Source organism: Atractosteus spatula, chromosome 4 (assembly GCF_055471065.1).
Source record: "Atractosteus spatula isolate fAtrSpa1 chromosome 4, fAtrSpa1.hap1, whole genome shotgun sequence".
Classification (NCBI taxonomy): Eukaryota; Metazoa; Chordata; class Actinopteri; order Semionotiformes; family Lepisosteidae; genus Atractosteus; species Atractosteus spatula.
In genome coordinates, this window is record NC_142709.1 from 56006455 (window position 1) to 56022496 (window position 16042).

Genomic DNA, 16042 nt, shown 5'->3' on the forward strand with positions numbered 1-16042 from the left:
GCTGAGGAGGAGATTAGAAGAGGAGAGTGGCACTGAGCCTGTTACAGAAGTTGGTGTCACTCCCTTGGAACCTGGATGGCACCAAAGTCTCACATGTTGGCAGGCCTTGCTGTCTAGAAAGAGGAAGCGTTCTAAGGGCTGGAGAGCTACGAAAAAGTCCTCAGTGCAGGTACCACACTTGTCATTCATGGAGTTCAGTAACAGAGTGTCATCCCACACTGCCGCTTCTGGCCCTTCTCCCAGCCATGCAGATCATGACTTGATTCCTCCCAGGAGAAGCACCAGCAGCTGTGGTCTGTGTGAAAAGGCTGCATGGGATGATGCTATATACAGGCTGTAAATAGAGATATCAAAGAACGCCTAACAGAACTCTGCTGGTCACACCCCAGCCTTGTTAAACCAACATTGGATGAATGGCTTAATATTATCATCATAATTAATATTTTTAATTAGTCTGCCCAGGAGATCAGAGGGCTATGTTCTCCTGAGTTTGCACAGCCTGTTCAATTCAAGCCGAATGAAAAAAGAAATGAAAGCAAACGCAGCTGTCAGGTGTCTGATGGCAACGGTTAATCTTTATTCATTGGCGCTAATTACCAAGCGGCTCCTCGGCATGTTCTGGTGCAGTTACACAGGGGTAAGGGCGCTGAATGAAGCAAATCATAAGCGCAAGGGGAAAACTGCCGACATTGCGGTTTAACATTGCGATGTGTCTCCACATGGTCTTTCAGATCTTGAAATGTGCAGCCCCCCCTGGAAGATGCGACAGCAGTCATAATGCGCCGGCCTGCTCACCACACACCAGCCATCAGCTGGGAGGAGAACAGAGTGAAAAGGCTAATTCATCGATGGGGATTATTATGATAGGCAAAGGCCAATGGGAAATTTGGCCAAAACACCAGGGTAACACCCCCACTCTTTTCGAGGAACACCCTGGGATTTTTAATGATTATGGAGCAACAGGACCTTGGTTTTATGTCTCAAAGGACAGCACCATTTTGTACAGTATAGTGTCCCTGTCACTATACTGGGGCATTAGGACTGACACAGACAGCATGGTCCCATTAACACCTCTTCCAGCAAGAACCTTGGATTTCCCAGGAGGTCTCCCGTCCAGATACTGGCCAGGTTCAGACCTGCATAGCTTCAGTGAGTTGCCAGTTGCAGGATTATATAGCAAGGGACATTATTGTCTACTCGCAATCTTTTTATCCATTTGAAGCACTGTGTGCCCTATTAAATACACCCTATACACAATACAATAATAAAGACTGATTGAATGAAGCTACTGAACTTTGTGCTTTGTCATTCAGGAGGGCTGTGAAACTGGGGCCGTGTTGCATGCGACTGCAGCAGCAACTATTCCTGTCCCTGGTCCCCATACATTTCTCTTTAGAAAAGTATCTGCTGAACAAAATGCAGATGAAAATGGTCAACATCCTAGTTGGGATAAATAGTATGTTGGACTGATCACCCATTAACTCACAGACCTGAAAGGAGTAATATGTTCCACTACAATTGTCTGGAAAAGCCTCTGATTGAGGCCTCAACCACCAGCCAGACAACAAAGGGTTAATTCATATCTGTGTAGTTTAAAACTTGAAGGACAAGGGTTTCGTAAGAGGCAGAGCAGATCACCAAGGAAGCAACAGGAAAGAAATTTCTTGTTTCTCAAGACGGTTATTACGATCTTCTAGTTCCCTAACTTATTATTACAGGTAACTAGTGCCTACCACTGCACATTTAATTTTTTTTTAAATACACAAACCTTAAATATTTCATAAGGTTTTATTATTTTTCTATTTCGTTTAAGCCACAGAAAAGAAAGCCTGAAAAGGCCTTTTAATAGCTTTTAAGAAAACCACAGTGAAAAGAATGTAATAGAATGAGATCTGGACACACACCTGATCGCTTTATGATCTCTTTGTCTTGTGGGTTTCATTCCAGCAGAAACTGAATCTTTAACAGACCAATTTGCTTTATCAGACCTTCTTAGGTGAATATGTCAGGTTATCTGAGGAACTTTAGTTATGTGCAATCAGAAACTTTCTAGACCTACAAACTAAATGTAACAGGTCTGGAAATTCCCTGTTAACACAACATGATTTATCACCTGTTTTATTTATAGATTTGAGTGTGACGGGTTTTAATTATTAATACTTAAGCTTAAAATTGCTTCTCCACTCTGTCATCAATAAGCAACAGCTGACATTTAATTAGCTGGATTATTGATAGACACTCCCCTATAAAACAATTGATGGGGGTTACCCATTTGAGGTTTCCTTAACTGCAACCAGGAAGCTTCAATGCCCACAGGGGAAGAGTGTTATTATTTGGAGCTACTGCATCTGCTTCTCCAGTCCTCCCCTTCCAGACTGTGTTTGTGCAGTTTAATTTAATGTTCATTCCATTCAGCATCAGAAAGCTGTTATCACCGGTAAGGGGGCAGTACCCCAGAGACCGTCTGGGAAGAAGGCAGGAGCACAAGCTGGACCCAACACTGGTCCATACACCGCCCAGGCCAGAATTACATCCAGGACCCAAAAGCAATGAGGCAGCAGCACCACACCACCACACTCTCATGTCTTTTCACATCTACTGTATTCTCATTTGTAATGATTTGTAATTCTGCTTTTGGCATTTACTGGGTTCGGTAATTGTGAGCACCAAGTGTTCTTACGAAACCTTGTATTTTGCTTCTGTTGAAATATTTTTACATAAAGAAAATCTTAAACCCTGTGTTTCCTTTTTGGGTCCTTATTAATAAACACCTGATTTTTTTTTTATTTATAGGGACCCAAAACCTGTTTAACCTGATTTTTTAAATGTAGTGGTCGAGTTCTCCTTGTTCCTTGTCTAAGATCTGCTTTGTGAATACATTAACATGACTAGCTGTGATGTGTAGACTTTATGCAATGTGTGAAGCATTGGATTGGTATGCTCAGGGGACAATATATATTGAATAAGTGAATAAAAGTTTAATGTTATTAAAGTTATTGAAGGCGCAGATGGAATGAAAACCATGAGACACCAGAGTCCATGGAAATGGCTTTTGGAAGCCAGGAAAGTGATTTACACCAAATCCTAGACCTGAGGAAACACGATCAAGCTGTGTTTCTACGTCATACCCCCACAAAAAATCAGCAATTGTGTAAGAATGTGAAACAAGCATATGGCTTTTGATCAATTTCACTAAGAAAGGCTGTTCTGGGATCAGACTGCTCCCCTGGCCTAGAATGGGGTTATCCCAAGGCTCAGGAAGCAGAGGGAATTCACAGCAGCAACAGGAAGACAAGAATGAAGTGGACCCAGGCGAGTGATGGGACTAGTCGGGGACAGGTGTTGACAGAGGGCCAAGAGGGCATGTTGGGTAAGGATGGCACAGCCGGCACTTTGGGGAGGTCCGCTATGCAACGGGAGGCATAGCGCCCCAGGCAAGCAGCATACGCCATGGCATGGGCGATGAAGGTGTCCTCATTGGTGCCCCGGAAGAGGTGCGCCCAGGGCCCGCGGGCAAACACTGGCACGTCCTCGCCGCTGTGGGTCTCCTCTATCAGCGGTACTGCACTCTGCTGCTGGTAATGATGGTCACCTGATAACAGTGGATTTGCCAGAGGAAAAAAGAGGCTCAGCAATATTCTGGAACTAATGAAGAAGAAAAACCTTTAGGCCTCTGTCATCAGCAGTAAAACACCCTATTTTCCCCAATGACTTTAATAACATACTGTGCTTTCAATATAATAGAGGACATTTTGCATATATTCCCATTACACCACTGAATACATTTTGTTAAGCTGTCATTGTGCTACTTTAAATTAATGTACAGTGATATTTCCATTGCAAATCTTCATAAAGGAATGCACAACTCAGAATTTGTTTTTTTTTCCATCGTACAAGATTTGAAGTTGCTGTTTAACGTTCGTACTTTATGTAAGCCTTTATGTTCTCTTAATGTTTTTATAATGTTCTTTTAAATAACTATTTCAGCAGGATACTTGAGCAAGCTCTGTTAACTACTGTAATTTCCAGAGCCAGAGATAGCTGATTCTCTAAGTGCTTTTCGAAATGTCCTTGGAATGGCAATTATATCCAATTAATCCAAGAGGAAGGCAGGCCAATAGCTGGCATTTTCAGTGCACAAAACCACTTCTAAAACCTAAAAGGAACACAAAAATGTACCACTGGCGTGGGGGTTGGACTTAGTCTGCCAGGGCTCTTGACTCTTGGCCAACTGCTAGAACTTCCCAGGAGCCACCAGGCTTGCTTTGTGATGTCAGCAAGACATATGGTGTTCCTCCAATCAGAAATTTCTCTTCTGTTCAGCCCTGTTGAGGGCACAGTTTGCACAGGGGAGCACATTTGCCTTTTCTCATTCTCCCTATGTAGTACTGGTGTCACTGCTGTGAGCAGAGAAACATCTCGCATTTCATGGTGTCCATATTGGGGCTGACATAGTAGAATGATGTGTGTTTAGTCGAGTCCGACTCTTCATGACCTCCTGGACTTGAGCATGCCAGGCCTGTCAACAACTGCTTCCTTGAGCTCTTGCAAATTCATATTCATTATTTCACTAATACTATCTATCCATCTTAACCTCTGCCACCTCCTTCTTCTTTTCCCTTCAGTATTTCCCAACATCAGTGTCATTTCCAGTGAATCCGGTCTTCACATTATATGGCCAAAGTATCTGAGTTTTAGTTTTACTATCAATAGAATGATGATCACATTGCAAAAGCCTGTCACTAGTAAATTGTAAATATTATATTTTGTCATAGGTATACCATAGTTTTATTGTGGCTTCCTGGGTTTTCATTGTGTTTTAATGCATTTATATAGTGAACATTATTGTGTTGTGAAGCACAAGGAAGACATGCTCAAACCACAGGAAAACCTTGTAAAACCATTATGCAAACATGCCCTGGTACATTTATCAGGGTAAACCGTCATGCGGGCTGTTTCAAATTCAGCTCAGCTTTTGCAAACTTGAGACAGGAAGACAGCGAGCAAAACTCTTTGATTTGAACACAAATGTACTTCTGAAAGAATCATGACATGTGCAGATTGCAGGTCTTGAAGAAATGGCTGTGCTGTAATTACAGCCCTTTCTGCAGTGCTGCAGTACTGTGTGTCAACCCAGCTGAGCTTGAAGCTGGGCGGATGGAGGCGATGTCAGTGTCATTTGAAGAAAAGCTGAGCAGCAGCCATCAGCTGTGTGGCTTCCAGAGTGATGCTCTAATAGTTTTTGTCCTCATCCTGACAACCTGTCACAACAGGAAAGGTTCTCAGGTTCTCCTGCTACAGACCCATGTTTGCACTGTGAGGTTTTGTCATGCCAAAATGCTGAATTGGAGAAGGGATCTGTCCCATTAACTCCTTTGGGTTAGTTCTGTTGTTTAAAGAAATGACACTTACTGGTATTGTACATCTGTGGGTTTCGTCGACTGCCATTGACCAGACTGAAGCCCGGACCATTCCCATAGCTCAGAGCTGTGTAGGGCATCCCATCAACATCACTCACCTGGTATCCAAACCCTAGAGGAAGGAGAGGGAAAGAGAGGGGGAAATTCCAGTAAGGGAGGGTTAGACAAGGTGAGAACAGGAAGAAGGAATGGAAAAAAGCAGTAGCAGAGGAAGAGAGAGACATAGATGGAAGAAAATGAGGGAAAAAGAGGGAAGACAGTGAGAAAGGGGAGAGAGGGAGTGAGACAGTAAAGGGAAAAAGTGGTTACAGAAAGAAGAGAGTGAGAAAGAAGCAGAGGAGGAAAGGGGAGTGTGGGGGGAGGTGTTAGGGAAAAGGAATAAGATTCCACTGACACTGTCCATGTCAAGGTTTGTCAATAGCCTGACGATGTGTTCACAATGAAAAGAATTTCATGTTTAATATTTTTCTATTTACTGTTCTCCTTTCCCAAACTTTCATTTAAGCCTTTCATTGAAAAATACTGCAGCCACGAATGTAGGTCAGGTCAAACAAACAGAGACAGTGACAAAGTTCTGTAACACTGGTAAGGGCAATACAAAGTTCACCCATTACTCTCCAGTGCAAGTCTGTTCGAACAAGCTCTTATTTACCTAAGAGATATACAGCTACAAGGTCAATTCAACAGTTAAGAGACCATTAAATAATCAAAGTCCTAGACTGGGACAGTCAAGGGTGCTGACCCACTTCCTATAAAATACTGCAGACATGGAGGCCTGAGATTTAAAGTTTAGCTATTCATTGAAACATGTTTAATGTGACTCATTTTTGGATTCTAAAAATTCCTAATTTGCAGTTCAAAGCATAACTCAAGTTTTTACTTAAATTTTTTGTTAGTTACTCTTTAAAAGTTTATTCTTTCTTTAATCTTGCATTAAAAGCAACATAAAATAATTCAAATTACTAATAACTTCAGTATTAACTGAAGTAACTATTTGACAAGTAAAACAATTAAAAATTGGGTTCTTTATTAGGTCAATTAAGGGTTTAGTTAGTTAATTGTTCTGGACCGAAGTTAGTCTGCTGGTGGTTGCAATCACTGTACCGAAAATGGGGTTCCCTCGGTCAGTGTACCCCCCCAGGCTGAGGGTGTGGGAGTGGTCAGCAGACACCACCGTCAGCGTGTTGCTCTCACTGGTCAGCAGAGCCGCCCGCTCCACAGCCTCATCAAGCAGCATTGTCTCATACAAAGCCAGCTTGGCCTTCCCTTGGTGATGACCTGGGTCAATCTGCCCACCTGGAGGGGTGGCAGGGGGAGAGAAGGAAGAGGGTCTGTAGAGAGACTACGCTCAAACATAACATACTGCACCTAACAGCTCTGCAATCAAACTACACCTGCACAAAGCACAGTGTGATCAGGACTTTCCTCTTGATCAGTACAAACACAAGGGATTCCAGACCTCGGGGTCCAGTTACTGACATTTCAGAGAACAAGCATGCCTACAGATCTCACAGAAAATAATGGTTGGAGGACTAATATTAAAATTAGGAATACATCAACCCTCAAGAATACATTAGCCTGCTGGAGGCAGGAAAATTATTTATCTCTATCATCAACAAGCCTGCTTTACTTAGTCTGTGAAAAAGACAGAGCCTTGGTGTCTGTCTCCATTTAGTTAACTCAATTGTTGCACACTGAGCCATGAAGTGCCTTCAGTGTAGATGAGGTTGCTTGAGTGAACTGTATACCCAACTTCACCCAGGGGGAACTGCACTTCACTAGTCATTGAATTGAGCTGACCACTATTCCATTAAAGTGCTTTGCGAGCCTTTGCAATAAAAAAATACCTTTATAAATGTGATCAGTATTAATTATTATAATTATTAAAGACGGACAGAAAAGGGGGACCCATTCTGCACTTGAATTAAACTGGATTAAAAAGAAAGCCATTCTTCAGTAAACTGTTTACCATTTTTACCTGTGGGTCCGAAACTACTGCAAAACCAGTTTTAATTAGTAATGACTCTCATTTGAGTGTGCAACATTTCAACCACTAATACACAAGAAAATCACTGCAGAAATTATCTTCCAGTCCATCATCTAGGCAACTCCTAGGAAATCCAAACAGAGTAATCAAGCAAATGGTTACTTGTCACTCTGCAATGCTGACAGCTTTTCAAGCCACCCTGATAGCTCAGGCCCTTGTGGGCATTCCATGAGGGTCCCAGGGGTGACACCCACCTTCAACAAGCAAGAAGAAGCCTTTGGGGTTTTTGCGAAGGATTTTCAGTGCCACATCTGTCATGTCTGGGAGGGATGGGTCAGTGTTGTTATTGCGTTCCAGTTCAAAGGACATGTCCCCTGGCTCAAACAGAGCTGCAGACGCAGAAACAGGACAATACAGCACAGACTGCAACAGCCATTACAGTACAGCCTCACTAACACTCTACACTAGAAGAAGACAGAGGACTATTGGCACGTCTTTACACCAAGGTAGTGTGTGTCTGGAGCAAGCTGTTCAACAATGTTGCAGAAACTCATTCAATCCGATCCTTCGAGACACTGCTGCATAGATCCTCATATCGATAAACTACTAGAAGCTAAATTATATTCTCTAATTTGTGCATTTCTTTACAGTAAATGACTCAATACCCTTCTGTGTTAATTTTTGGACAGTAAATGGATTCAGAAACAGACATTTTATTAAATTTATCACAATATATTATTACCCAAACAAGCGGAAAATACCTCCTGAGCTATAATACATAACGTTGGAGCATGCTTTTAAAAGCCAAGCGAGAACTGTATTCAGTTGCTCAGGTTTCTTGAGCACATTGACTGTACAATATCTCCCTCTTGTGCTCAGTTGATGGAAATGCAATTATCTGAAATAGAGGCTGGTCTTGACACCTGTGCATGTAAACCTTCTTCCAATTTGAATATACAAGCTGGGGGACTGAAGTGATCTTTGAAGGAAATAAGAAATCACTCTCTTTTCCCCTTCTCAGAGCTTCTGTTTTCTGGCAGGGGTGGGTAAGGGAGTGAGGTCTCACCCCCTGTTTTGGAGAAAGGACCTACACAATCTGGCCAATGGTGAATGTGTTCTAAATTGCATCATCTAAATTCAAACTGAAGGGGCTTGTGCCTCCTTCAAGTCTTCCAGTAGAAACTCCCTTGTCTGCAAGTCATGTCCCTTGTCTGTGAGCATCCCAGTACAGAAGCATGAAATAGGCCGTACTCAATGAAACCAGTTCTAGAGTCTGGACACTCCAGTCTTTCACACCTGAATTCTGAAGTACAGACTATGAGAATTACTTTCATACCATTTCTTTTAAATTCATTTCAAATAAAGCCCCCACCTAGCAAATAATCTGTCTTGTCTGGGTCCACTCTGCCTAGGTCAGCCTTGTTCCACACATAAGTGGCATTCTGGAAGACAGAGACATGAACGTGAGCAGCACGTATGCACACAAAGGAGCAAGCACAAAAACGCTCAGACATGTATACACACAGAAACACTTACTCTCTCACCTTGCCCGGTTTTAGATCCTTCCATTTTTGGATCAGATTCACACCATCTAACCGGAGGCCTTGGGACCTGGAATCACTGGGATATTCAGGGTCAGGGGTTGTAGCGGGGGTCATGTACTTGCGCCCACCCCCCATGATGACCTGGACAAGAAGCACCCTTGATTACAAAGTGACAACTTTTACTCTGTGTGGGACAGAGAGGCCCACTTGTCTCATTACTGACTTTTTTCAGTGTTCTCGCTTGGACTTATTTAACTCATTAAAACTAATTTAACTTGCCTATGACATACAGTAAGTTGCTGGTCATTTCACGAGAGCTAGAATTTGTGCTTCGGGTGGAAGTCTGGGCTATCTTCATGTGAGTCTACAGATCAGCTCGCTCTTTTTCTGTCTCCCAAACTCCTTCACCATTCCTGCAGCCTACCCTTCACTCTTCCTCCTTCTCCTCTGTCACTCTCCCTTCTCACACTCCTGCCCTTTACTCTGCTCTACCCTTCATCAGCAATGATGTGTATTAACACAGGAGCAAAGTCTGGGATGCCATCCTCTCTGTGGCCCTTTCTCCTTCATCTGTCTCTCCCTCTTCTACTTCCTCTCTCCCTATGCTCTCTTCTTCCCACTTCCTCCCCCCAAACCCTAGTTCCATGTCAGGGATGCTGTGTGTAAGTGAGTGCCCCTGTTTCTTTCAATGTCTTCTTTTGTATTCCCTCTCTTCCCAACTCTATCCCTTCTTCCATCCCCCCTCTGTTTCATACTACCTCTATATCTGGAATGTTGTGCACGAGCTGGTGGGCGATGTCCTTGCAGCCCTGCTGCCTCTGTTCCTCTGGCATGTTGGCATCGCTGTACCAGTAGCGGTTGGGGGTGTGTGCATAGGCAGGGGCCAGAGTGGCGTGCTGCACCCGCATGGTGGTCACGAAACCTACAGACTTGCCTGCAGAGCGAACAAGGAGGGAGACAGAGAGACAGTGGGAGAGAAGGGATGAGAGTGAAGGATAAGTCAGTTGAGAACAAATTCTTATTAACAGTGACACGTGTTAAACTGTTCACCCAAGAGGTTCACATGACTATTGAAACCTGTCAAGAGCAAACATCAGGTGGCAGTGTGGAGGTGTGGAGGACTGGTTAGGGCTCTTGACTGATCCTTCGTGGGTGTAAATACCAGGATGGCACCGTTCTTGTAACCTCAAGAAAGATACTTTTCTCAAATTGTTCAGCCCCATATATATGGGCATCAATGTCAAACGCTCAGAATATAAGTGTTAGACAGATAAATGAATAAAGCTGCTAATTCTCATGACGGCAAATTATGTCAATGTTCTTGCATGAAAACACCTGGCAGACCCGTCTGAGGTGTACAGATAGATCTAGGAAATCCACCAACTGACAAACTTGAATTCAGGAGGGACAAAACCATCAAAGAATCGGATGTTTTTTGAATGTCTATTGGGTGTTGAGGTGTAACGAGTCGTGCCTGAATCCACTTGGTAAAGGGGTAGCCTCCTGGCCATAGGACTAGGAAGCACAAAGGAGTTAAACAAGTGGTATCTGCGAGGTGGAGATGGATGGGGTGCAGGAGGGATGCCTGAGACAAATCCGAAAGGAGGTAAATCAGGTGTAAGGTGCCTTTCACAAAAGTCCATCACAGGAGCCTTTATTGAATAATAGAGCAGTAGAGAATATTGTACAGGAACTATAGACCATGTGGACAAGGAGGAGAGGAAACCAAAGACTCCAATTAGGAGTTTTCCATTCTTCCAGATGGGTGGTGAAACTGGAAATCGTAAACACCTTGCTATTTATTTGCTTTTTCTAAATACTTTTTGCCTGCTCTTCTCATTTGTTGATTGTGTTTTTTTATTTTTTCTGATTTATTTCTTGCTACCATTTTTAGTCTGTTCACTTTAGGATGTTTTATCATGAAAAGCTCCATATACATTAACGTAAATTGTATTTACGTTATTATTTAACAATTACAATATTATTGTAATTATTAATTTCCAGTTGTGTGACCAGGTACTTGTTTCATTGTTGATCCTCAACAGACTATTTCAGGATCAGCACGGATGAGCAGGTGAGAGAAACAAGATGACAGTGTTCATTGAACCCTGAAGAATCAACAATCAAGAATGTTTTAAGGTGCTGTACACAATAACCCATGGAATAACCTGATTTCACATTTTCACATTTTTTTCAGAGCAACACTGCTTTTTTGTCTGTAAGCACAGCAGGGCCTCCTGTTCTGTGTACCTGCGTCCTTGGCCCACCGCAGGATGGAGGTAACGTGCTGCCCGTCGGAGGCATTACAGCGGTCGTAGGTGGCGCCAGCGCTCAGTCCTGCCGTGAACTTGTTGGTCTTGACTCCACACAGGAAGGCTGTGGCAGCGCAGGTGCTGTCAGCGATCTGGGCATCTGTACAGTACGTCTGCACTCAGGCAATAACACACCACTTTACCATATTTATCAATTGAAAAGAAAACTGACAAACTTCATTCCTATACAGACACATCCTGCAAATCATGAAAAATTTTTGTACTTTGATAAGTTTGATAAGATGTAAGTTTGATAAATCTTAACCTCTGTCTTAGTCTCAGGTTACAGGAGCAGGAATGCTTGACATTACCATGGCTGCAGCATTTTTAACCATCTAAGTAAGGAGAAGTCTGGGTTTTCAATACTGCCATGGTGAGGGTTCGGTTTCACGCTGGGATTTTGTGGCAGACCTCACACAAGGTTTGTTCTATTACTCTATTTTAAATCTATACCTTTATCATTCAGCAACACAGCTCAGAGAGTGAGCTGGCCTGATGAAGAGAAACACTTCTCTTGTGAACTCAGAAATAAAAAAACAAGGCTGTAAAACATGCTAGATTTATGATTAAAAAGTAGCCAAAGTGAGTCTCTCCTTTTGCTGTGGCATAGTTGAATACTTCTGAGCTAGTGTGTGAGCTTGACTAGGCAGCTCATAACAATGGGGGGGATCATATATTTGAGGTTCTGCTGCAACTTAAATGCACCACAGAAACTGACACATTGCTTATAATTCATTAGAAGTGAGTCATTACAACTATCTGTTCAAACATATGGTCTGTGAATCTTTTTTGCTCCAAGGGGAGCTGACTGAGATCCTTAAAGGGTAAGCTATACTACTGAATACTAACTAGCTCTTTCCTTCTCCAACTCGTTTGAGCCAATCCCCACACCACACCAATGGACAGGCACAACCAACAGGGAAAAACCAAAAAACCACACAACTACTCCAAGCCCATCTTGAGACTAACTCTCCTCTCCTAAAGCACTATATCCTTCCAAAGGTCAGGAGAATATTCCCCCTTTCCCTGTCACTGGCAGTCCACCACCCACCTGAATTGGAGAGAGGATAATGAAGAAAGGGGACAAAAGAGAGTATTTCTGCCAGCTGGCTCAGCGGTGGTGAGGATCTCACCTTGGAAAGGGCTGTGTAGGGGAAAGTGTCCATGGCCAGTGTGAACTCCTCACCGGTGCCGCCCCTCAGCTGACCTTTCAAGATCCGGGTGGCAGTGATGGTGTTCAGGCCCATCCCTGCAACAGCCATCCCCACACTGTGAAGGCTAATATGTGACTGTTAATGCCACTTCTTTCAGTCCAATTCCAGCTATGATCTAACAGCAACAAGGTAAGTCAGAAGAATTCTTTGCACACATGAAGCCCTGCTTCCAAATGGATTCATCCCGAGACTTTACACTTATTACACTTACTATTATTTTAATAATACTGATATTCTTCTGTCTGCATGCAAGCTGACAAGCCTGCCAGGAGTATCCGTTTGCCTGTGGAGACACCTGATACAACATTTGTCTTACTGGACTCCTGAGTGTCTCAACCAGTCAAGGGACCTGCACTGAGTCAAATAGAGCCCTGTGGTCCTGGTGTGACCAGTTCATGCCTATGGGGACTGTAACTGGTTCAGGAGTGGTGTTGGAACTACTACACTTCAAACAGGGCTGCGGCCCCTGCAGGCTGTGATGTCAGAAAAAGATTTGTCAGCCACTCCTCCAATCAGTACTAGCTTTTGTCTAAGGTGTCGTGGAGCTAGAAAAGTGAAGTGACAAATGGCTCCTCAGTCGGGCATATCAACATGTTTCTTTCTCTTGCATGTGGCTTAGGAGTTGCTGTCACATACAACTGCATACTTAAATTGTAGCAAAATGCATTCTCAATCCTCAAGACTCATCAGGCTGGAGTATATTAAGCAGAAGGAGGGTATGGGACTCCCCCTGGGATGGGGGTTTACTCCATCACAGGGTTATCCATGAGCCATGTTGATATCCGTTGGTAGAGTTGTGTGGACAGATGTCAGTTGTGCATCTGTGCAGAGATTGTGGTAAAATACTTTGCTCAGAAGGTACAACAGCAGTGTTCATAACTGGGCTTGAACACAATATTTCAGTCGTGAGTCTAATCAAATAACCATTGCTAGATATTGCACCCTATTCTAAACTGGCTGAATGTGGAAATGAAAATAGTGATTCTAAATGAAAAGTAAATTCTGTATTTCTGTGCACACTCAAGCACGTGAAGTAGTTTGATTTGGATCAACACTATTGGGAACTGAAAGTAAAAAAAAGTATAAAAGTCATCTTCTCCTGGACAGCTTCTTTCCACCACCTAGGGGACACCAGCCCTGGCCTGTGCTGTTCCTGAGAGGCTGTCCTCACCGTCTCCGATGAAGAGCAGCAGGTTTCTGGCTGTGCTGGTGGAGTCTCTCTGGGACAGCCTGCTCTGGAGGCGCCGCTGAGCCAGATCAAACCAAAACTGGGGCTGCCGCTCCTCGTCTGATCCCCACAAGACAGAGACACACATACAGATGCTGACAACACTGAGCGCACAACCACCCCCACATCCACAAGAGCCCTGACACAGTCACAAACCAACAAGGAGTGCGCAGAGAAAGACAGAGAAACAGACTTTCAGAAATGCAGTCAGGACAGTACTTAGAGTCACAGAACGTGCCGATGCATTGTAAAATTCATTCTAAAGAAATTGCATGAATAAATCCAGACAGAAACAAAGTAGGCATGAAAAGACTTAATATTTAACCAGATTAATTGCATTTACATAGTGCTTTTCAACAGACTGGTGTCCATCCACAGTGAAGCCCTGCTCTGTGCCCTCTGCTTCGAGGTTAGGCTCTGGGCTGCCACAACTCTTACCACAAACCACTGGCTTTCTGGTAATGAAAGCATGATTATCATCTAATTTGATTAAAATAATAGAAATTTCCACTAGTGTGTATAGAGTTAAAACATTGGAGCAAATGTTTGTATCTGCAGCTAAAGACTTTGAATCAAAATGTTCCAAACAGCCTTCTTTTCATTTGTAACCTTCCTTGTGTTCTGGAAGCTCTGGGAGTGCCCTGTGTTCATCCTTCCCTGTCAGGACCTGCACTGCACACAGCAGGCAGACAGTCTCATGGCCCTCAGGGATGCTGGATCTTCTGCTGCTCCATTTCAGCTTCAGCCCTCAATTAACAGATCTCATTACTGGCCTGGCTGGACATGTTTAATCATTTTTCAAGGTCTTAGAAAGTTGCCCATTTCTAAGAGTCAAAGACTACAAGGTAGAGTAGCTGTAAAACTTTCAGGCTTGGATCAAAGCCTTGGATCAAAGAGACAAGTTCACGCAGAGCATGAAATAATTTAGACCTCTACTATACTCCAACCAGAGGCAGCTGCCCAGAAGAGACAGGGAGTATCTCCTCAACTGTAATAGAAGAAATGGAGTGTATTGTGTTTGACACACAAAATGTTATACGTCTGCCATCAGGGATGTGTGCGTCATGGCTTTTTGTTTCAGTTCTTCCAATAGTGTTTAGACCAAACTCTTAACTTAGTTATCTTTCTTCATGTTAAAGAAAGATGATAGACCACCTTCTGTGTGGATTTTTTATTTAGCTGACTTGCAACAAAAGCCAGGAGACACAGTGGCTCCCCGGGTGAGGGGAAGACAGATTCCTGCTGGACTCCCCCAGCTCAGGTTGCTCAGACTTAGCTCCTGGTGATCAGCAGGACTTTTCACCCTCCAGCACACCCCGATTCCCCACTCAGTTAGCTGGTCTGCTTATTTGAACAATTGGAAAAAACATTCCCATAAAAGTCCGTATTGAAAAAAAAACTATGGAGCTTCTGTACCCAGAATTAACAATACCTTCTAGGCCATCTGGTTTAAGAGGGTAAAAAATGAATGTCTGTCTAGTCCAATTGTCACTAATGCAGTTCAATAAAAGCTGAAACCCTCTGAAGCACTGTTCTAAATTCTGAGTGCAGTGCCCTGGCCACTGAATGGCAATGAGAGTTCGGCTCTCAGCTGTGCTCTGACAGCACTGTCACACCTGCTTTCCATTGCATCAAGGCAGATCCAAGTGGGAAGCTTGATCCTAGAAATAGCCCAGACCGGGAGAAAGCAGCTTTATCAAGACACATCTGAATGGACAGCCCTGACCTGGAAACAAGTGTCATACCAAATCAGATCGGGGTGGACATCCCGATCTTGCAAACGGTCGTCTCCCAGAAACACAGACCAGTCCCGACAACCGCAGTCTTACCTGGGAAGAACACCGTAGCCGCAAAGGAAAGAAAGATGCAGCAGCAGAGGCAAAGGACGAGCGTCAAGACTGGCCGCATGACTCCCGACGGGCACCTGGACTGCACTGGCACCCCCCAGGGGCTCCCTCTTATGGCCTCCTGAGAAAGCTGTAGCGTGACAACCCGAATGAAGCAATCGGCATAGTTGGGATGCAGAGCACAATGAGGCCACTGCTATCAAATAGCGTGTCCGAGTAATTCCATTAGCCCGCTTACAAAAACAAGTGGCACAGGGAAGTATCCCCTGTCATGCCATTGATGCTTGAGAGTAGACTGCACATTCCCCATGGGCTAGAGTTTCAAGACCATGCCTAGCTGTTTGTTCGTTACCCACACAATTATTAACTACCCCCAGCAATGACCGGGAACCTGTGGTGAGAATCCCACTTTCACACTCCCTTTCCTCTAACCCCAACACCACCTTTCTTTCTTACTCCTTTTTTTTATATTTGAAGACTTTGTGACAGA

General features: G+C 43.7%; 1 protein-coding gene across 1 annotated transcript; it reads right to left on the bottom strand.

Moving 5' to 3' along the window:
- Positions 1-557: 557 nt before the first annotated feature.
- LOC148836626 (alkaline phosphatase-like) lies at positions 558-15613 on the bottom strand. Its single transcript, XM_088914424.1, has 11 exons — positions 15535-15613; positions 13649-13765; positions 12397-12512; positions 11202-11376; positions 9710-9885; positions 8952-9092; positions 8780-8849; positions 7662-7796; positions 6525-6716; positions 5413-5532; positions 558-3592 (listed from the first exon to the last, which is right to left on the bottom strand). Exons 1-11 carry the CDS (start codon positions 15611-15613, stop codon positions 3273-3275), a joined length of 1641 nt encoding a protein of 546 aa, XP_088770550.1. The 3' UTR covers positions 558-3272.
- Positions 15614-16042: the final 429 nt, after the last annotated feature.